This window comes from Haliotis rubra, unplaced genomic scaffold, assembly GCF_003918875.1.
Source record: "Haliotis rubra isolate DU_JTF1 unplaced genomic scaffold, ASM391887v1 Scf1, whole genome shotgun sequence".
NCBI classification, from domain to species: domain Eukaryota; kingdom Metazoa; phylum Mollusca; class Gastropoda; order Lepetellida; family Haliotidae; genus Haliotis; species Haliotis rubra.
The window spans coordinates 4,437,753-4,462,122 of record NW_025764891.1 but is presented as its reverse complement, the minus strand read 5'-3'; the positions used below and the strand labels follow the sequence as shown (position 1 = coordinate 4,462,122).

The window sequence follows — 24,370 nt, the reverse complement described above, 5'->3', positions numbered from 1 at the left end:
CCATCTAAATCCCTCTGTTATTTAATCTTAAGAGCTATCAACACTACTACAGCAACAGCTGTACTACAAATATAACACAATAATGCTCACAGTTTTAGCCTTTTTTTTAGGCCAACTTACACTAAAGACAATTTATCAGTTATATTCTCAACCCCAAAAGTGTTTTTATGTCTATTCTAATATTATTCTGCCCACAAACCATAAAAATGAGAACACACAAAGTGTTAGTGGTACACATGAAGTATCAGTATACTACTGGTAATAACATATGAAATGTGTTCGTTTTTTTCTGTCAAAGTTGATACAATCTCAACATATTTCAGTTCTCTTAACATTTGTTTAAATAGTTGTGTTACTGTATGAAATTGTTTTAAATTTTTATTGCATAATGTTTTTGTGTTTCAAAATTCAAAGAGGTGAGGTGAGGTGAAATTGGGTTTAATGTCATGCTTGAGAATATTTTGCTCATATGACGACGGGCATGCGTGTTTATGTGTATGTGCGGCTGCTTGTACTAGCCCAGACTGAAGCTGGTTTTATAGTGCTAGCTCACTGAGATACCATGCCGCAGTGAAGCATGAATACCCCACTCAGACACATTATACTGACTCCAAGCCGACCAGTCCTTGTTGTACCCATTAATGCCGAGCGCCAGGCAGGGACCAACAAGTACCATATTTTAACGTCTTTTGGTATTACGCGGTCGGGGATCGAACCCGCGACCTTCCGCTCTCCGGGCGGATGCTCTAACCACTACACCACGGAGGCGGTCAAAATTCAAGAGATTTTGTTTGTTAGTCACTTGTTATCTCTATCATGCCTAGTAATATATTGACATCAGTTTTATTTGCATCAAGCATTATTATATGTTTATACATTTTGTTCGTGCTTTTTCATTTGAATTCCATTTTAATTAGATTTTTTATCCTATACTTATCCATATTGAGCTGTTGAAATGGTTGTTTTTCTACCCTTTGTTGTCCATTGTTTCCTTTTAACAATAGATTGCTCTGTGTTCAGCATTTAGTAAATATCCAGGGAACTTTACAAAGAAAAAACATTGTCTTAAAATGATTCTACCTGTAGAAGACTACCTTTTATGCTATCAAATAACTGAAGATCTTTTTGAGTCCAAACCAGTTATAGATGGACCTTCCTTCTATTTTGTAAAGTACATCTAATATGATTTTATAAAGTTGTTATTGCTCTTTGGTATAAGAATGTGCATGACCTTTTGTTCTATTCATTCATGAACTTTTATTTCAAGGTAAATTATGTATATTTGTAGGAAGTCATCCTTGACTTTTTGTTCTGATCTCCTTTCTCTTTTTTTGTGTGTACAAATGTACTACTTTACAACATCACGGAAATGTGTATACCAAGTTTAGTAATTATGCTAATTGTACATAATTACAGATCAAGAGTTCTATTTATGCAGAAATTGTAACTTATGGCAGGTACTGTGTATCGTTAGTTCTCCAGCTTCGTTAAATACAGACATGGATATATGCAGGATGTGAAAGACTGATGTACACTGGAATATAGGACAATTCAACATGGAATTATGCCAGTACTCACATTCTAGACGTACAAGACTTCACAAAGTTGTCTTTCGAAAACACAAATGTTTTTACGTAAATAATTTTGACTATCATCAGAGCTATTCTTTAATTTGTTTTTACATTTTATAACCAAGCTAAGAGCACCAAGCTAAGAGCTCTTTTACAACTAAATATATACTACTCACACTTCAATAAGGATCAAAAGAATTCACAACTTTACTTAACGTAAATTTATAATTTGAAATTGTTTCCATTTAAAACTGGATAAATAATAATATGGTAACCCCTCTTTAGGCAAACAGCCACTTTAATGTCATCAGCCGGCCATTTCGGCTGTCTCCCATGGTAGCATCTGGAACTGCTCATTTGTGACGTCATTCGGACTTAACGTCACAATATGATTTGAATGCTGCACCACTACTGACGACGTAACAATACACTGGTGTGTGCGATGTTTGTATGCGTATTAATATGCAGCGAATGGTCTTGCAATTTCCAGGAATCGAATACCATTCAGTCATGATTTTCAACCAATCAGATTAAAGAACACAGTGACTTTTGGTTTACAATGACAAATAAACAACACCTGTCAATAGCAGGTATGGGATCCACAAGATGCAATGACATACTGAAACCTAGGATCCATGCTTACAATAAGCTTAGATATTTAAACCAAATTTGTCCCCACATAATAGTTTTCTGTTGAATCCATGATTTGATCCTTAGCAAAGTGTGAATAGTATACTTTGAAAACAGGGACAGTACATTTTAACTACACTTTAACTACATTTCTATGACAGGTCCTGCTCTGTGGTTAATTTAAGCATCTTTGTATGAAGACATCTGGAATAGACTGAGGTAAGAATTGTCTCCCTGAAGCTTGAAGACAATGTGATTGCTGAGACATCTTTGTCAACACGCCCTTAGGGACCATTCATAATATATGGTTAGGGGGGGTGACGATGATTTTTATGGAGAAGCATGTACAATGTGACTGACCCCCCCTAAAATTTATGTACAAAGTAAGTGACCCCCTCTGCATGTCATGTACAAAATCAATGACCCCCTCTGCATGTCATGTACAAAATCAATGACCCCTCCCTCTTCCCATATTTTGTAAGCCTAATTTTTAAATATTTTTATTATGTACAAAATTGATGACCCCTAGAACAAGTGTACAAAATTGATGACCCCCTACCTCCCCAGAACAAAATGGGTGAACATCTCTCCTTTCCTTCTCTTTCTCCCCCCCACCATAAATAAATATTATGAACGGTCCCTTAGCATTTGTTTTGAGTCAGAACAGTATTCTAACACATGCATAGCTCTTAACTGTTCATTGAAGGAATGAGATCTGACAAACTCCCAAATATATTGTTTGATATTTTCAGCCTCAGATTCACGGTCTATATTTCTCAAATGTATTTCTAAATGTTTGAAACCCCAGGAAGCTTCCTGATGCACAGTGTGAAGAGAGGTAATTTATTTGTTGATGATGATTTTTGTTGATGCGTTTGTCAAGACATTCCAGTATTTCTGCACCAATATCCAAGTTACACAATCACATGTTAACTGACATGCCATGAACAAAATCACCAAGCCTTCAGTCTCCTCACTGACCAGCACAGGTTGCTGGGGACCGATTCCTACCCAGAATCACCATGGGTTGTTCCGGAATAGTTATTCCACAGTAGTTAATCCTTGGTATCCAGTTGCAGTGTTTAGTGTTAGTATTGCTGCTCTACTTAAACAGCAAATCAGATGAAATGGTCATTATTTTAGACCATGTGAAGTATCCATGAGCTAACCAAGAAAACCGTCACTGTCTATGTATGAATAAACAGAAGTGAAAACATTCCCTTGTATTTTGTTGTTTGATTTGGATTTGGTACATTACGGTAAAGACTAGCTGTACTATATTAATTGCAAAGGTATTGGTTGGTTTTACTACCATCTATTTGTGGACTTTTCTCTCATCTGGAACCTGTGAAGGTCTGGGTTAGAAAGTAACCCATGCTTGTCGTAAGAGGCAACTAACGGGATCGGGTGGTCAGGCTCGCTGACTTGGTTGACATGTCATCGGTTCCCACTTGCACAGATCGATGCTCATGCTGTTGATCACAACTGGTCCAGACTCGATTATTTACAGACCGCCGCCATATAGCTGGAATATTGCGGAGTGCGGCGTAAAACTAAACTCACTCTCTCATCTGGAGTTGTTACGTACAATTGAGACATTGAAAAAGTATTGATGTGCAGTTTGCTCTATCTGCTTGGTCATTCATTAATGTTACCATTTTTATCAGCTATTAGCGATGTAATCGGCCCACTTGCCCTAAACAAGGTCTTACGCTATGATCGAAAACTTCAGGGGTGGAGATAACATTATCTCCTAATAGACCTGCCACAAAAGCACACTTGATGCCATCTTAATAGTCGGTAAGGACTTGAGATTGATCCACACTCATTGTAAACTTAACTGATTACAATGACCTTTTCTTACAATCATTGTGTGCAAGTAGCTTACAATAATTCTAGTAGTAAGACCAAATCTAAAACATCTTACAATTGCTCTATGATTTGTGAGTATTATAAGATAAGGTATTGTGACATTGCCAATTTGATTGAAAGCTCCCGAGATTGATCAGGACATGGGTCCACTTGCACAAAGCCATCTTATTTAGCGTAATGACTATTTGAAGCCAGTGATCAAGTATGGGAGTTATGGTCATTGTAGTGCGGAGGCCATTTTGTGAAAGTGGGGGATGGTCTTTACTGGTAGCAGAAATAGTTGTTTATGCTGCATTGAGTAATATTCCAGCTACCGGTATGGCATGGTCCTATGTACACTCAGGTATGGACCCGATTATCCAGTGATTGACATCATCTACCTGTGCAAGTTGGATGTGATGACATTCACGAAGCAATGTATTTCTTTGCACTGTAAACTGTGAACATCATCTCTCAGAAACCATTTAACCAATAAACATCAGGGGCATTTGGCAGGGGGGAATATGTTGGAGGGAAAAGGATGGGACGGGGATTTGGCCTAGACCCACTTCATGTGTTGTTGGTAGTAAGCATCAACATTTGTTCCATATTTGGGGGGGATATACAAGTTAAACCTTTGTACTTTGGCCATACTGAAAACTGAACGTTCTACTTTCAATTTTGTTTCCAAACGTCATGAAATTTGGAATGAGTAGGGCTCAACACACATCTTATATGTTGGCATTGATTTGACCATGTTCCAAAATTCTCAAAATGCATTTCTTCATGCTGTAACATTCATCTCCTCAGAAAGCACTTTATCAAAGCTGAAACTTCACATGCTTGTTCTCAGCATTGACAAACTCTGACTTTCTACAAGAGTGAATGAATTTAGTGTTTAACGCCATTTGTAGCAATATTCCAGCAATATCACAGCAGGGGACACCAGAAATGGGCTTCACAACATGTGGGTAATCGATCCTGGGTCTTCTCCACCACGAGCAAACACTTTAATCACTAGGCTACCCCACCCTTCCTACAAGAGGTTTATTTGATTTCAAATATGACAGGACGGCAACTTTTCTTCATTTATTTTCCTGGTGAGCCATGGCACTGTTTCATTCTGAAAACAGTTGGTAATGAAATACATAGCCTCCTTGAAACTTGAAACACTGGTGAATAAGTGTTGTTCACAACCAAGCTTATGCCTTCCTTGATGTTACAGAAGAACAAACAACACGTGGCGACATAATGTAACAATTTATTTGTTCGACACTCATCATCTTCCATCACAATTTTTCAATCAATCATAACAAATCAGGACATTTACTTTCTATTACTTGGTTCACAAATCTGAAGACCCCAAAATTTGCATTGTTAAAAAGATTTCTTAAAGAAACCAAAATTTCTAACATTGAGTATGTTGACCTATTTAAGGATAATGCACTCTACTGGAAGGAAGGTAACTCTTTGACTTGCAATTCACATAAAATAGCTGGGCTTTTTTATATGGTCCTTTTTGCATTATTTGTCAAGTATGCATATATTTAAAGGTTTCATGAATAACTTTTCAACCATTTCTAAAAGTTAGTGCACAGATAAAATACCCTCTACATTTATCATTTTATTTACTGCATGCATACTACACACTGTTTCCTATAATGTATGAACCGTGCACAGAACGGGACCCTGTTCCATAAAGTGATCTTTGTGCTGAAGTGATGTCAGTTCCCAAACATGAACAAAAGCTGCTGATCGTCATGGCACTACAATCACTTCATGGAACAGGACTGACGTGTATAGTGCATAAAGAACCTGGGATCCTTACATTCTGATGCACACAGCATGCACTATTTGTTAAGTATGCATTTATTTAAGAGTTCCATATCTAGCTTTTCAACCATTTCTACAGTATCTTAATGTGACTGACTGACTTCTTACTTTTTCCTCTCCAATGACATTTATCACGTGCCTAGCTAATGACTGGTTATCTAAAACCTTCGATTCGTTCTTTTTATCGATTTTGCATATATCTTGAAAAGAAGGTCAGTTAAGTCTTTTACCTTTCAAACAAATAACCGATACTCAAAACAGTAGTCCATTCTCTTGTAACCATTTTTCTTGTTAAAAATGAGTTTGGTTTTACGCCGCTCTTAGCAATATTCCAGCAACATCACGGCGGGGGACACCAGAAATGGGCTTCACGCATTGTACCCATGTGGGGATTCGAACCCGGGTCTTCGGCATGACGAGTCAACGCTTTAACCACTAGGCTACCCCACCGCCCCCATCTTAATGTGAACCCTGACTTCTTGAACAAGTGAGTTGTGTTTAACGCCACTGAAAAGTATTCCAGGTATTTCACTGCATGAGTCTTCATGTGTGAGGAACGCCTAAAGTGACGCAGGTCAGACCTTTACCTCTCAGGCGAATCCCAAAAGCCTAGAAATCCTGCAATATACTGTTCAAACATACTCTGTGACATGAGACCGATCAATCCGATGATTATCAGATGTGAGTTGACACTGCATACAAATCTTATTATGGCTGTAGAGCAACTGGAATGAACATTATGGTGGAATTCCAACACTGAGACATGGAATGAAATGAAATGCTCTTGAAAACCTTCACTGACACAGAACCGATCGTAAAAAAGCTACTGAAATTGCACAGTCGTCAAAACTCAGGATGTACCAATCCAAACAACATAGCCTTCATTATCATCCCTCTTCCCAAATCTTCAACAATCAATTCCTGATGAAGGCATCAGTAGTGACAACAAAATGTTGCAGTGTAAAAAACAAAACTGTCGCAACAATTAAAAGAGCTAATCCGGTACCACGAGGCAGCATCGGTTTAGGAATCCTGCAACATGAACAGCTGTGACCATATTTCTATAGGTCAATACAGCCAAGGAACCATGTCACTGGGATGGGAAACAAAACTAAAAATGTCATATCTGTGAACTTGAGCATTCAGTTGGCCTTCCCTGGGTATACAATGGTCCACCTAATTTCAAATTCCAAGAATGTGTATCTTCTCCTCTCTGCAAACGTTTCTAGCAAGCACTTGCATGGATTATATATGAAATACTTTACATTATAAATAAATATCACAGAAGAAATCTAAATGGATTTCACATATAGAAACTATTGCATGTAAAAATATTCCCTTCAGATCATAATAAAAATTTCAAAACTAGCAATAAATATTGTTTCTATAGTCTTATTCTCCTTGTAGGACTCACTACAAAAATATCGGAACAGTGTTTTTTTCTGCATTTTGTATCACAGCAAGAAATTGTCTGATGTCTTTAACAAATTTCATACATTATTTTGGGTTTCCTACTTGCATGTCAGCAAGCACCTCTTTTAAGAAATATTTTTAATGAGCTCATTTCCATCCAAAATTGTGATACATACAAGTCAGATTTTTCCAGTGAAATATTGGAAATTCTGAATTTTCAGGTAATCTTTCCTTTACAACAAATGAACACATTTCAACATGTATCTGACAGAAAATATCAGCTTTGTTGATTGGAACATCGGATACAAACATAAGATAAGATTGTGAGTTAACATAAAATTTCCTAATGGTATATTTCAATTTAACTTGTCACACTGACGGTCAATTTTTAAACAAGAATTTGCTACATTTTATTTGCCTGAGAGGGAAATGATGTCTTAGAATAGTGACGAAACACAGGAGCCATATCTTCCACCTGCAGATGTCTCGTAGAAATACATGGCTACAATGGCGGTTATCACAGCAAACAACATGAGTATCTGTGACCACACCAGCCACTGAACACGCTGCTCCAGGCGGTTGTTACTGGTAACCAGTTCATCCATCTGAAAGGAATCAAGTTTCATATTTACAACTGTAACAAAAATTTCTGTACGCTATTCCTTTGAGAATTTTATACCATGCCAAGCAATACTTCACCAATATCATGCTGTGGGATGCCTGGACACCAAAAATGAGTGTGAGTAAGCTTTCATGCTGCTTTTAGCAATATTCCCCGTGTGGGAGAATTGAACCTGGGTGTATAGCAAGACGAGCTAACACATTAACCACAAGGCTACCCTACTGAGCCAACACCATAATTGAGCTCCATACATTATACTTATTATGTACAAACTAGGGTCTCCAAGTGTAATAAACCAATGCATTACCAACTATCATACCGATCCATGGCAGTAAAAGAACCAACTAATCAGGGGCGATACATCGTTCATTTGTTTGAGACAAATATTCACCACAACACTGGCTATTCTCGATTTGTCTAAGATTATAACATACCAAGACCTTGACCACTTTGAACTGATTACTTAAACATGCTAAAAGAATTTTTTATAATAACATAGGTGAAATGTCAACCAAATGGAAAGATGTAACAATCCATGAAAGCTACATTTTGATAACCCACCTGTTTTGACATGCGTGCTACTTGTTCTGGCATTGACAGGGGTATTTCCTTGGTGGGTGTGTCCGGGGAGCCCTTGCTGGATGTATAGACACAGCGCAGTCTGAAACAGAGGGTGGGATGTTTGTGTAACAGGGAGGCTGAGGATGATTGTTATAGATAGGCTGCACTGCCAGTGACTGATACTATGAGCACTGGACCATGTCAATGGTATATCTGATGACAACCTTAGTTGTTGTTTAATGCAGCCCTTACAATATGCCAGCTACACATTGCGGCCTGTAGCTGATTGAATCTTGGCCAGATAATCCCTTTATAGCAGCATATATCACACATATAAGACGGACATAGAGAGGTGTCCGCAGGGAAAAGTAGAGTAGGCAGGGGACTTAGATAGGGAGTGAGTTAGTGAGTTGAGTTTTACGCCACAATGAGCATTATTATGCAAGCATATTTTTCAGCTACCTGATTGGTCTAGAGGCGGTCACGTGACCATCGACAAAAAAGCATATTGACTCCAACCCAGGTCCGACCAAAAGTCATATTGACCTGAGTTACTATGACGTTAAGCTATGACGTCTTTTTATTGTTTACATGTCACTGTATTGTTGACATAATGTTATTGGTTTGCAGTGAAAATAAAATTACTTTTCATGACTAAATGGACATGTTTTGGATTTTAGAAGCTTTCTTCGGTAATTACATAATAAAACAATTATAGACTGGCGAATTCGGTCAATACCTGTTTTTATGGACCCGCGAAAAGCAATATTGACCGAGGACAAAGTACATAAAAACATCCTCAGTCAATATTGCTTTTCGCGGGTCCATAAAAACAGGTATTGACCTCATCACCCGTCTATAACTGTATAATATTTCAGCTATATGGCGACGGTCTGTAAATAATCAAATCTGGACCATACAACCCAGTGATCAACAGCATGAGCAACAACCTACGCAATTGGGATACAATTACATTTGTCCACCAAGTCAGTGAGTCTGACCACCTTATCCCGTTAGTCACCTCTTACCACAAGCATGGGTTACTGAAGACCAATTCTAACACGGATCTTCACGGGTACATGTCAGTAACATGATGGGTACATAGAGAGTTGTCAGCAAGGATGAATAGTGAAGATGGTCATAGAGTGGGTTGGCAGACAAGTATAGAGTATACAGGGCATATGTCAGCAGGGAAGGATGGGGGGACACAGAAAAGGGACTCAAAGTACAGAGTAGTGCAGACAGGGGAGAGGTGCTGGTAGGGCAGAGAGGTGCTTGTAGGGCAGAGAGGTGCTGGTAGGGCAGAGAGGTGCTGGTAGGGCAGAGAGGTGCTGGTAGGGCAGAGAGGTGCTGGTAGGGCAGAGAGCTGCTGGTAGGGCAGAGAGCTGCTGGTAGGGCAGAGAGCTGCTGTTACCTGTGCTCCATGATACTGTCCCTGGGTACAATCTTCCATAGCTCACTGACGGTGGTGCTGTCATCTGTCACGTCCATCCCCATGATGAGGAACTTGTCCTTCTGGATGGTGCTGTTCTGGTAGCCTACATAGGAGAAGATATATCAGTCACACAGATATAGACACTCCATTGAATACATGTTAACTCTCTTATGCAAAATATGACTTCCCTTATGCAAAAAGTGGAGTAACAATTCATATTAAGATACATGAACTTCATCTGACATCAGACTTTTTCTGAAACAGTCAAAGAACCAAAAGAGAGGTGGAAGACTTTCTGACACCTTTCACATTTTCACAGCCAGGAAATAAAGCAGGGGTGAAAAAGACCAGGGCCCGGTTTCACAAAGCTCTCGTAAGCCTAAGATCTCGTAACTTTTCTCGTAGCACACGTACCTCCTATACTGTAACATAGGAGGTACCAATGCTATCAGAAAAGTTACCAGATCTTAGCCTTATGAGAGCTTTGTGAAACGGGGCCCAGGCTTGCATATCATAAAGCCATTGGCGATCAAACCCTGGCTGTTTGTTCTCTCCACTAGTCTGCAGCCAGATCGAGTCAGCTTGTTCATCATCCCAATCTGCTTTATACAGGAAATATTGCTTGTAGTGAGGTCACCCAATGTCTCTTAGGAGATTACAAACAAACAAACAAACAAACAAACAGTGACCTTGTTTGGGCAAACATGGACAAGAGTGCTACCCACTGCTTCGTATGACATGGTGATAAGGGTGGTGGGTTAGAGTAGTTTTGTATAGAGGTGTGGTGAGCATCCCTATATGAGCCCTGTTCACTGACCTGCCTGCAGGTAGACATACACCTCTGTACAAGTTCCAGCCTTCACAACACCCGAACTGGGGCGCACACGGTACTTCTCGGGGGAAGTGGTCTTCACTTTGTATGCCACGGCATATGGAAGTGTGTTGGTGAGAGATATTATGTCATAAGATTCCCGGCCATTCTCATCAACATTAAATTCCAGCTCCTCAGCAGGACTATAACAGACAGAACACTGACATTAGTTACATACATAGTGTAACGTGAATGGGTTTTTTATACCATCTTCGATGACTAAGCACAATAACTGTGTAGGACAAGGCAATCCCAATAGATGGCCAAGTGATGTGATGTAACATTGTATGAAATCAAGAACAGGCATCAAACATTGTACCTATTTAAAACTGTCTTCAGTCTGCGACTATAGCAACAGGTATGATGGCCAAGACTAGTAAAATTCTGTTTGTACTTGTAATCTCAGCTGATAATAGTTAACAACATTTTATCATCCAAAACTGTGTTCCACAGGAGACATCGCTTGTGTGAGATCAAACGATATCTCCTAGGAGATATCGCTTTGACAGCAGATTTTGTACAATGCCCTGACAATGCTATGATGTCATGAACTTGATGACGTCACAATGACATGACATCGCTTCACTGCAAGCCTAATGGCAGTACTGTGTTCAGAGATGTACATGTTTCATTGAAAACTAATGAAGGGTGATTTTGGATGATAAATAGAATCTCACCCTCTGTGTCTTCTGATATGAAATATATCAACACTCTTTGATAAAAGTTAAAATATCCTCGGCAAGCCTCAGATATTTGTAACTTTATCAACTCGTGTTGATATAATTGATATCAGAAGACACTTGGGTGAGATTCTCTATAAACTCAACCAAAAATGATGCTAAGAGTAAAGTTCAGGCAAGTGGTATCAAAAGTTCCTGGCCTGGCATTCATCATCAAACTAGGCCAAAAGCATAAATCAAATTGTCGTTTGGAATATGACTCTAAGCTGCACAGCTTCATTTTGATCACAATCTAATCCCATCACATACATGACGTTTAACTTTTTAAGTGATGATACAAATTCTCACCAGTCCACCTTCATCATAATAATCTGGAACACTATTAGTGCAAAGTTCTCAAGAGACTGTGTGTGTGAATGATTCAATGGTTGAAGCTGAAAATGTTCATACAAATACAGCATGACGTACCTAACTGTGAGTAGTCTGCCAATGAAGGAGTTCTCATCTCTATGTTGTTTCCGTGCCATCGGGGAGGGGCTTGTTCGTGGGGAACGTAAGTTTGAAGGAGACAGATTCTGGAATATCATCTTAATAATTGATAATGAGTGGGTGAGTGAGTTTAGTTTTACGGCACACTCAGCAATATTCCAGCTATATGGCGGCGGTCTGTAAATAATTGGATCTGGACCAGACAATCCAGGGAACAACAGCATGAACATCAATCTGGGATATGATGACATGTGTCAACCCAGTCAGCGAGCCTGACCACCCTTACAAGCATGAGTTACTGAAGATCAATTCTAACCCGGATCTTCACGGATAAATTGATAATGAAGTCATACTTGGTGACACTGCAGTTAATAAAAGATGGCTGCCTTAGTCATGGTTTCAAGCTTTTCCATGCAACTAGTAACAATTCAAAGGTGGTTTCAGGGGACAGAGGTTAAACCTATAGATTTTGATTGATTCATAAGTTAGCAAATTTAATTGTCACCACCATTGACTCAATATAAAATATCTTTTCTTGGACTTCTAACCATTTCCATTGTCAACAGTAAAACATTGGTGTTCAAAACCCAAAAATGATAAAACAATATGAGCATCAAAACAACCTAATACATGTATGTCAATTCATTCCTGCACTCCAACTACATGACAGTTTACAATGAATATCAGACTACAAAGAAACCATTAAACACATACCAGTGTGAGGGGTTTACTTTCCTTTGCATTAGAATTTGTGTTGATGTCCTCTTTGTCTACACTGATACTTTTGAAGACAGCTGGATCTTGGTCCGCAAAAGTTACCTGTAAGTACAAACAATCATGAAAACACAGAATACTTAAAAATACAACCCTTGTAGAAAAAGACGGACGAGAAAACACTCAACTACTAACTCCTAGGATGTCTATAAAAGCACAAAGAATACATACAGGCATTGAGCAGTGAGCAGCAGAAATATTGTTACAACTGACTTGTTGCTTAGCAACCAACTACACTGTGTTAGATGACATCACAATAGTATGATGTCATGGTCAGCCAACACAGAGAACAGTGGTGATGACATCACAATTGGTTGCTATGGTTACAATTAGAGGGCAGACTACATGGATAGCTGAGAATAGTGAGATTGCAAAGTCAGACAGAGTTTAGAACCGTTTTAAACATTTATTCAAAAAGGGTATTTTCAAGTGCTGTTGCAAAGATTTACCTGTTTCAAATGTTCGTAAATAGTGTTAGTGTAGAATAAGCATCAAAGGTATGTTAGTTTCACTGCATTTCATTTTACTGGTTTTTGGTGTTTTTGAGTTTCCCGTTACCATGGCAACAGCTCACCTCTTTGCTCTGAAATTATCAAGAAACAAAACAATGGTACTTTTCTTTTGGCTATCCTATTACATAATGAGCTAGGAATTTCACTCAAAACCATACACTGAAAACGTGGCTTTTAATACATAGACAACAATAAGCAGCAGCAGCAGCAGCGTACAAAACATTGATATTAAAAAGACCAATTTGATTTCTTTTTTCACCAGGTCAATTAAAATACCTTGTCTCAGACAACAGTACTTATACCAGAGGTTGGATAGGAGTAAATATTTTGGTCAAGTGTTTTATCTTTTGAAAATAATTTCATGGTTGCAAAGGATCATGTCTATCTTTTAGAAACAAACAAGAAATAAATCTGGTCACAACAAAGCAGGAAATCATAAACTGTTACCAAACTGTCAGAACACAACAAACAAACATTATACAAAAAATATATTTAAAGAAATAACATTAGCCAATGTCCACCAAAAGAATCCAAACCATTTTCCTAGGTATGGTTCTGTACTGTTTTACTGAGCTCCAGCAATATCATAGTAGGGAACACCAAAATGAGCTTCACACATCATGCACATTGTACCCATGTGGGGATCAAACCAGGTAAACAGTGTGACAAGCAAACACAGTAACCGCTAGGCTACCCTAATGACTCTTCTCCCATGATGGTATGTGCTTCCTCCCTCCCCTTTATTGTGCATCGCTTGAACAGTGTATTCTTCCCAGTACTCACCCTTTTCCTGGCTGCGGAGTTGACAGTAGCGCTGCCGTCCCCCTCAGTCCGACTGGCACTGGGAACATACTTGTACTTGAACTTATCCTGAAAGTGGTGAACACCATTTGTAAATAAATAATCTGTGCATGTAACAAAACTACTGTCTATATTGTTTATGTTTAAGTGTTTTTTAACACAGCATTTAGCAATATTTCAGCAATAAATATTACAACAGCCAGTAAAAGTTCATTTATCCTATTCCTGAATATTACCAGCAACAACCGAAGCTGTAGGGTATATACATGTGCAATCAACCAAGTCAAAAAGCCCAACCATCCAAACCATTAAGTTGTCTCTTAAGACCAGAATAGGTTACTGGGGACCTAATAGTAGCCATTTCAACTCATATACTGCCTCCCTATTGGCCCCTCATCATTCTCATTATGAGAACATTTGTCATTATGACACTTTTTCACTCGGTATTTTGTATTACAATATCATCTACTTTTCTAATAGTTACATAGTAAATAAACACAGTATATTGCGAACCATTACTGTCAAACGTCAAGGTTCTGAACATTCTTGTAAAGCAATTTTCATTTTTCATTTATCTTGCACTATCATATAATAATTCATTTCAAGTCAAGATTGTGATTTAATTGTCAGAAATAACTTATACCAGCAGAACATTGTACCATTGCTTGGATGCCCTATGAAGATGACCCATTCACACATCATCAGTAATTAGCATCAAATGTGCCTCTCCTCGGGTGCTTCTGATTAACTGGCTGACTCACTCTGACAGCATTAACTGACCCCTTGCCCCACCCAACTCACCGTGCCCCCCATGCGCTCCACCAGCTGGTCCTTGTTGATGTAGGCCTGGATGTCACTCCTCGTCACAAACTTTATCTTAGCTGCAGCCTCAGCACTCAGCCAAGTCTTTATTACTTTCCAGGCAGCTACAATGGGGATACAGTTACACTCTAGGATTTCTAACACCCAGGACAACTGACACAATTCAAAGATTTATTTCTTACTTTTAAATTTATCCCTCCATTTCGATGTAATGTAACATATAATCTGCAAATAAAGTGTCCAGCATTTGTACAGGTACAAGGAGCTCCTCACTGTACAAGTCTGTTTATCATTTAACAGACAGCTACAATTGACAGCTACAAACTCCATTATGTTTAACGAAAATGTCATTTAATCCCATAAAGAAATGGGCTTCACACATTGTACCCACGTGGGGAATCGAACCCGGGTCTTCAGTGTGACAAGCGAATGCTTTAACCACAAGGCTATCTCACCGCCCCAAGATGTAAATGAAGCCACACTGTTATTTTTACATATACAGTATATGTCTAATGACAAGCAGGGGCTGTTGAAGGCCAGTCCTAACCCAGACAACTAGGAACAAATGACTGACTGTAACATCACCATGACGAAAACTTTAAAATGTTAATGTCAACCTTCAATAAGTTCTTCACAGACATGTTTAAAACTCTAATTGCCCAACAATGACAACAACTTACAAGAAAGTTTGTTAATCACCAAAGTATCTGAATTACAGCACCATATTCCATACATGATATAATATACAGATTATAAAAACCAAACTTACCATTCAAAATCCAAGGCATCTCAAATATCAGCATGTATGCTGCAAACAGATTCACCATTATTACATTGCTGTTGCCATGGTTACAGTACTAATATCCTACAACTTGTTCAATAAGAAGTAAGAAAATGGAGTACATAAAATCTGGCTTTATTATGTAAGCAGGGTTACGAGGGTTACTTTTCAATTTTATGTCCAATTATTCAAAGCAAGGCATCCTTGATATGTGGGTATATCCTCCATTCTGATACAACATATACCCTGGACTTACTTGCCTCAATTGCATCACTTTGAACCATATACAAAATACACACTACTACAAATACCCATTCAATAAGTGAGTGAGGTGAGGTGAAATTGGGTTTAACGTCATGCTTGAGAATATTTCACTCATATGACGACATGCATGCGTGTGTATGTGTATGTGCGGCTGCTTGTACTAGCCCAGACTGAAGCTGGTTTTATAGTGCTAGCTCACTGAGATACCATGCAGCAATGAAGCATGAATACCCCACTCAGACACATTATATTGACTCCGAGCCGACCAGTCCCTGTTGTACCCATTAATGCCGAGCGCCAGGCAGGGACCAACAAGTACCATATTTTAACGTCTTTTGGTAACCACTACACCACGGAGGCGGTCTAATAAGTGAGTGAGTTGGTAAGAGTGGTTTTACACCACTTTCAGCAATACCCCCCACCCTCCATCCAATCAGATTATATTCATCAGCAATGGAGATCCTGTGGTGAGATAGAAATGGAGATGCCCCTTCCAATACAAGGGTATGGCAACTTTTCAGGTGTATCTTTGTCATACTAGAAGGAGTTAACACACTGACACACTAGATAAAACAGGGGTTTGTGATTTTCCACAAGGATGAAAGCCAGGTTGATGCATCCAAAATGTTCTCAGTTCCTGTCTGTGCTAGTTAAGGAGGTAGGTAAATATCTTACCCAGCATACAGGGATAGTAGTACTTGAAGCTGTTGATGACGTACTTCACTAGGTCCATGTCCTGCAAGCATGCGTGAGTGAGTATGGTTTTACTCTGTTTTAAGCAATATTCCACCAATATCATGGGTGGTACACCAAAAATTGGCTTCACACAGTTGTATCAATGTGGGGAATCAAACCCAGGTCCTTGACGGGACAAGCAAACACTTTAACCACTAGGCTACCCCACCAACCCCATACAAGCATGAACCTCATCAGCAAGACATGGCTGCTTCAGTGTGATAAGGGCAATGTCATGGATATCATCAGACAAATATAACTCAGTTTTAACATTTTATATATTTTACAGGATGGGTGAATATTGTTTGCTGTTTAACACTCAGTATTCCAGCTATGGGATGGCAAATATAATCAAGTCTGGACCAAACAATCCAGTGATTTACATCATTAGCATTCATTTGGGATATGAAGACAAAGTCAACCAAGGCACCAAAGCTAAGCACAGAGTCAACATAGAAGCCCCTTACAAGAACAGGCTGCTTGGAACGTATATTTTAGATTTACCACGCTATATGCTATTCATTACTAATCCTAAAAAAAGATTAGTTGACAATCAATTTACAGGTCATGTGACAGTGACTTTTCACCTTTGAAATGACTTGCAGGAAGTCAATCAGATAGCAGCTTTTCTGAGTCTTAGGGCACTTGCTTCAAACTGGCGACCTGTGAGTGAGTGACTTTAGTTTTATGCCACACTCAGCAATATTCCAGCTATATGGTGGCAGAATGTAAATAATTAAATCTGAACCAGGCGACCCAGTGATCAACAGCATGAGCATCGATCTACGCATTTAGGATACGATGATATGTGTCAACCAAGTCAGCGAGCCTGACCACCTGATCCCTTTACTTGCATCTTCTGACAAGCATGGGTTTGATGAAGACCAATTCTAACCTGACAGAACAACAGAAATTTTTGGAATGTCTCCCAGAAGGCCAAGATTGTATGGCAGTACTTCCAACAGGCTGTGGAAAGTTCTTACCTTTGAAAAAAAAATTTCCTAAAGTGAGAAATAGATGAAGATATATGACGAAATCAGTTGTACTGACTATGACTGTGGTTTGGTGTTAACCATTTCAAGGTTGCATAAAAAATTTGGACTTTCACAGGTTCTGATTGGTTGAATGAAATGTGTGTTCTAATTCACAAAGGTGATAAGCAGGGTCTCCAGGTGAGCAAAAATTTCCTTAGAGAAAGTGCCACTGACCAGGTGAGAGAGTCCGGCATCCTGCATGTCAAACATAATGACCACCTGTTCATGCGGCGTCTCCTTGAAATGTTGCTCCAGGTGGTACGAGAACAACCGCTTGATGATAGGCAGGGTCTGTGGGTCCTTCTTGTGGAGGCACACCCGGATAGTCACTGCAAGAACATAAATCACTACTGTAGAATCTACCTGGAGAGACATAGGTGGTGGGGTAGCCTAGCAGTTGAAGCGTTCACTTGTCTGCTGAGGACTTAAGTTCAATTCCCCAAATACCTACAATGTGTAAAGCCCTGCCACGACATTGCTGAAACATTGCTAAATAGCGACATAAAACAAAACTCTAAGTGGTTAAGCAGGGTTGGGGGTTAAGCGCAGTAGTTGGAACAGTAAAACAAATGCATGTGTGGTACGTGATGAGCGTTAACTTCGACCAAACCTACATGTTCTCGATGTTTCATTTAATGTGCATTCCTCCTTGTAATACAAACCAATAATAGCGATTTGAAACTATGATCGTTTGTTAAACAACTTTTATACTAAGATGAATACAATTCCAAGATTTAAATGTTCAACTGGCAAGGTAAAATTATGAGGATTTGCAATCTTAATTTCACTTTATTCAATTTACTTTTTTGTTTAAAGTGAAATTCATCAGTACATTTTCACTGCAAATTGACTATACCTGATACTGAAAGTGATACAGCAAACTTACAGATCTTGTGGCCATCCTTGTCGGTGTTATGGAAAAATAAGGCCCCTTTGTCCCATACCCATCTCTCAAAGCTATCCTCCGTCAAATCTGAAACAATCACACACATCATCATCATCGCCAACACCATCCGTGGGAGAACCAAACCCAAACCTGAGTATTTTGTGCAATCTTATGAATGATTACTAGTGCTGCAACGAATCCAGTATGAGATGATGCATATCACAAATACTGGGTAACGAATACCATAAAAAGTCAGCAGTAGATGTATTATTTCCTTATCTGTACTGAAACAGTATCAAAACAACTCTTTACCTGTTTTAAGCATGTCAACAGTGTCCATGACCAGTTATATCGTATAGTCAGGTAGCTATACAACAGTGTTGACTATTCCCCTGATTCTCTTATATATATTCCATTCTGCATATTTCGCTTTAATAAATAACCTAAATCAAGTAAAGCACTCCTTTTTATAGTGAGTGAGTGAGTTTAGTTTTACGCCGCACTCAGCAATATTCCAGCTATATGGCGGCGGTCTGTAGATAATCGAGTCTGGACCAGACAATCCAGTGATCAACAGCATGAGCATCGATGTGTGCAATTGGGAACCGATGACATGTGTCAACCAAGTCAGCAAGCCCGACCACCTGATTCCATTAGTCGCCTCTTACGACAAGCATGGGTTACTGAAGATCACTATTCTTACACGGACCTTCATGGGTAACTCCTTTTTATAAAATTCATGAATAGAGATAGCGAATAGCAAACTGAATTCATGAAGCGATATGGTTGATTCACTGAATATGCGAGTGAATCGCAACAGCTTTAGTGATTACAGTTTTAAGCTTATCAAGTAGGCAACTATTTTTGGAAGGCAAAGTGAGAAACCTGCACAGTTTTGTTTGCCAGAAGTACAACAAAAGTACTTGACAAACACGCTTTCTATTTGTCATGTTTATAAAGAAAAAACAAACATTTATAAATAATTCCAATCATTAATTCAGTGATCTGTCAATAATTTGCTTTATCAGTCAACTCTCCACTTCTGTGACATTCTGCCAACATTTACCATTTATACACCACTCCATGTTCTACCTGAGTGATGTACTGTCAATACTTACCATTTATATGCCATTCTAATCTCCACTTCAGTGACTCATGGACCAGATCCACCGCCTCATCTAGCCTCTCCTTGCCCCTGATGAATGTCTTGACATAATCATCACTATCCTTAAATCTGTCCACATCTCGCTTGTCATACACATCGTTCTTCTTCAGGTTGTCTAGGAAGTGAATTATCATGATTAACACAAGAGAGGCAAAATGTCCGACACATTGTTTAGGCAAAAATTCTTAGGATTAAACCACTTACACAAGCCAAGATACTGTCTCGGTTATGTATACATGTCCAAAGATAATTAAGTCAATGTGATTCCAATTCCCAGTTATTAACATTGGTTAAGCTGAAATCAAAGAGAATCAAAGAGAAAATGATATTCCTTTATGAAACATCTGTACCTGTAGACATATCACAGGCATGGAATTTGGTTCAAAGAAAATGAAACTTCAACATGAACATTTATGTTATTAGTCAACTGGAATAGACATATCACAGGCATTGACTCGATTGACAACACCAACAAATCATGAATGTTTTCCAAAGTGATGATCATCATGATAGGTTTAAAATCATTGTACGTGCTGTCAATACTTTCGTGTCTGCAAGCCTGAACATAAATATTGATACCATTTTCAGTAGATTGGTAGACTTTGCATATGGTAAGTGAATATGGTTTTATGCCACTTTTAGCAATATTCCAGCAATATCACAGCGGGAGACACCAGGAATGGGCTTCACACATTGTACCTATGTAGCATGTGTAGGGAATTGAACCCAGGTCCTCGGTGTGATGAGCGAACGCTTTAACCACTAGGCTACCCCACCGCTCCTTTTTAGCATATGGACTTGTAAGTTGTATTACAAGAATAGAAGAAAATTCAGCAGAAACAAGCTTTGGAGAACTGGCTTAAGTTTTCATTTGTGATGATCATGATGACAGGTTACTTTAATCCCAGTATGTGCCCAGTACTTGTGTGTCTGTGAGCCTCAATAAAAATTCTGGCACCATTTTTTGTAATGCTGGCTTAAGTTGCAAACTGTAATTCAGTGCCAACAATTGGCACTCAGTTTCATGCAGTGATTGCTTTGTTGTTTTTTTAACACATTTCCCTTCAAACTTTTCAACTTACTAACCTACAATCAGTGCAAATAAAACCAAGCACAATTTCTGGTACACTTCAAACAGTATCACAATCAATTTGGGAAAGTTTCAATGGCGTGATAAGCAAATGAGAAAGAATGGCCAGCTGCATTTTAGTCAGTATTTCAAACTTGAGATTATTCAGTGGAATGACTACACTAAGAAACATTTCTTAAAATTTGTTTTGTGTCAAAGTGCATATTACTACAAACCTGGGGGGGGCTGGGTAACTTAGGGGGCTGGGTAAAGTCCTGCTCGCTTCCAAGCACTCCTTTTCAGTGTATATGGAATATCCCAGTGTCAGGGGTTTTCGACGATGTAAGACAAAAACATATTTTTTATCTGTAATACCATTTAAAGTTTTTATTTTACTAACCTTGAGTGATAATGGATATATTCATCTATTTCACACAAAAATATCAAGTGTTCCCTACAAAAATAGTGTTAATGGCATCGTATCTGCGAAACTGTTGCCGCTCGTAACATGCGGGTATTTTGTATGGGTTTTCGACGATGAGCCATACTTTTTGCTCCGCACTTCGAGGGAGTGTTGTGATCATGTGGCTTCCTATTTATATATTGCCTGTCACCAGCAGACGACTGATCTAACTGAATTTTCGCTTTCTATTTTTTGTTATAAAGGCAACTGATTTTGCATCTGAAGTGGTATTAACGATCTGGGGTAAATAATATTGATGTTTGTTTGCTTTTTATATGACTTTACTTCCCGATTTCCATTGTCAATAAAACTTCTCACGACAGCGACTGGGCACCCGCCCTACCAGTGAAACTGTTTGTGCACTCCGATCGCACATGTACTCCCCCGATAGAGCGCGTGCAGTATTTGATGACACTTTGGACAGCATACAATTTGGCTACAATCACCACTACTAAATATAAAAATTAACCTTCCTGCAGGAACTACTTTAAATATGTTAAACATCCTTGACAAACAAAACTGGAATTTATTCTGGTCATGCTAAATTGCTATATGGCTAGTTCATATGAATAAACTCGTATTCCAGCCAAGGCCTACATGGAGTTGTCGAGCACACCTTGGCATAGTGCAAAGTCGTCTAGTTATATGCTGGACTACTATACAGCATGCATTCTAACCCAAGTTCCTAACTTTATTTCAACAGTCATTTCACCCGCTTCTGAAGAGATAGCAACATAATTTAAAACATGTCAAGCAAGTCAATATCTGCAGACTACGGTCTGCCAACGAGGTCATACTAACGTGGGTGTTTTTATAAAGCAGTAGCACCATTAGTCCAGCATATAACTAGACGACTTTGCACTATACCAAGGTGTGCTCGACAACTCGATGTAGGCCTTGGCTGGAATACGAGTTTATTCATATGAACTATAGCACCATGTGACTTGTCAATCGAATTGTTCTTTCCAGAATTGTCTCACCTGCATATTTCTTCTCGAATCCTTTCCGAACATATTCAATATTTTCGTTCGTTAGCTGAAACATAAGAACACGAAGAAATTATACAAAGAGTTTTGAAACAACACAGCTAAAAACACAGCCGCTTGGAAACCAAACGCGTCAACTTACCTCATCCTTCGCCATTTTTGTTTTGATTCACAACTACTTCCGGGCTCAAAGGTCACACCGGCGAAATCGTCACGTGAAGATAATCTTGACGCGTGATCAATACAAACTACAGTATATGCCAGTTTGAAACTGTCAGCAGATTTTTCATATGATTTGTGAGATTGACGAATGGGGCGATAATCACAAGCAACAAAGCTGTTAATTTATTCGTAAAACCTGCAGCTGTCATGGTAACCATTACCACAAGGCGCAAACTGACATTAGCTAGACCCTCGGTTGTGAGGTGCTGTGTTACCTCTGCTCGCTATTGCTGAAATGCAAAATGATGACGATTTTTATGAAATAGCATGTACAATGTGAATCCCACCCCCCAAATTTATGTACAAAACAAAGTGACACCCCACCCCCACCTCCGCATGTCATGACAAAATCAATGACCCGCCTCTCCTCTTCCCATAATTTCTAGCATAATTTTAAACATAACATTATCTACAAAATTGCTGACACCCCCACCCCTTTCTAAGTACAAAATTGATAACCTCCCTAGCTCCCCAGAACAAAATGGGTGACACCCTTAATATCATCATCACCCCCACCCCCACCCCAAGCCATAAATTATAAACGGTCACTTCGAACGGATAGAACGTGTTGGGGGAAAATGTCAAACACAGTTGACGAATGAATCCCAAAACATATAATCCCCTAATGAAAGACTCGATTGTATATTCCACCACTAAATTCGGAATTTCTCGCACCATGCACGCATGTATTCATATATATGGGCCGCTTCAATTGCTTCTGTCAGCAAATTCGCTCAAAGTGTTTTATTTTATGACGCTTCTAACAATATTCCATCGCGTTTTCTACGTTTCTACAAATACCTCCTATATCTCCAGGGCTGCCATTTCGGTAGGTCTTATGGACATATAGCTGGATAGCTTTAATGACCAACTTCCATTACTTGATCATCCCACAGATTCAAACAGATAAATATCAGTACTTATACACATATAGGTAACTACGAATAGAAATAGTGGTTTGCAGTGTTTGGTCGACTGTTCTCAAGTTTTTGAAAGGCATTTAGAATATATTCACTATTGTTACGTATGAAACCACGATGTCAAGTCCACAGCGTCACCTTTTCCGCCAGTCTCAGAAATACAAATGCCGTTGAGGCTTTATGGGGAGCCGATAAGGGTTCATTTTGTGACCCATTTGCTTTCTCAACCTGGTAATGTTTTGATAACGTTTGTTATGTTTTGGTAAATCATCAAGTGTGATCTTTCTTTTGTAGTTTCTCACTCATTCGGCCATGTGATCTGTTTCCTTGGTCTCCCCGCCCAAGCTAATATAGTACTGTATATCAACGTAGATATGGATGTCACTTCAAGTGTCCATGAAGCGGAAATATGTGTCATGTTAGATAGGCTTCACTATATAAAGATTTGCGAGAATTGACCTTCCGAGTCGCTCTACAGTATCTCTACTGGAGCGTCACACAGGCAGTCTGAGTATGTCGGTAAGTTCTCGAGGTTTTTTTTGCATGCATTAATTATAAAGTGATGAAACTGTCGGGAATTCCCATCACAATACATATATATTCATCACCATGCCGTCAAACCCAAATGCAATTTATTTCTTTTTTGCTTGTCTGTGGTGCATGGTTGTTACCAGTAGCAGTTGTACCAATAGGCTACTGTAATATCAAAATCAAGCTAAAGCATATCTGTCACAAACAGAACCCTAATCGGTTTTGGGGAAACTCCCCATAGAGCCTTAACGGCATTTGTATTTCTGACTTTGGTGGAAAAGGTCACACCCAGGATGGTTCCGAGGACTAGACATCGCAGTTTCATACGTAACAATAGTGAATATTGTGATAAAACGTATTGCTATTCTTATGTGCAAGTTACGTTGCCAGATTTTAACAGCAGCGAATTGTCCTTGATTTGAGTCCATGTACTCATGAACATAACAGCT

The 24,370-nt window shown here is 39.0% G+C and overlaps 1 protein-coding gene across 2 annotated transcripts; it reads right to left on the bottom strand.

Annotated features, from left to right (window-relative positions):
• Positions 1-6,638: 6,638 nt before the first annotated feature.
• On the bottom strand, positions 6,639-22,434 carry LOC124273300 (motile sperm domain-containing protein 2-like). Of its 2 annotated transcripts, XM_046708570.1 has the most exons (16): positions 22,391-22,434; positions 22,243-22,297; positions 19,684-19,845; positions 18,566-18,652; positions 17,854-18,008; positions 16,586-16,646; positions 15,635-15,673; positions 14,845-14,969; positions 14,026-14,112; positions 13,305-13,313; positions 12,671-12,775; positions 11,936-12,042; positions 10,734-10,930; positions 9,896-10,019; positions 8,482-8,581; positions 6,639-7,903 (listed from the first exon to the last, which is right to left on the bottom strand). In XM_046708570.1, the coding sequence occupies exons 1-16, from the start codon at positions 22,403-22,405 to the stop codon at positions 7,736-7,738; spliced, it is 1,596 nt and encodes a 531-aa protein (XP_046564526.1). In that variant the 5' UTR covers positions 22,406-22,434; the 3' UTR covers positions 6,639-7,735. The 2 variants fall into 2 exon arrangements, with proteins under 2 accessions (XP_046564526.1, XP_046564606.1); XM_046708650.1 differs by lacking the exon at positions 13,305-13,313.
• Between the last annotated feature and the right edge of the window lie 1,936 nt (positions 22,435-24,370).

What these genes read in the sequence shown, in the direction of transcription:
- LOC124273300 (XM_046708570.1), bottom strand. An exon ending in GATGCCTTGGATTTTGAATG is followed by an intron (nt 14,970 to 15,634) that starts GTAAGTTTGGTT and finishes TCCCCATTGTAG; the next exon opens with CTGCCTGGAAAGTAATAAAG. An exon ending in GACAGTATCATGGAGCACAG is followed by an intron (nt 8,582 to 9,895) that starts GTAACAGCAGCT and finishes CCTCTGTTTCAG; the next exon opens with ACTGCGCTGTGTCTATACAT.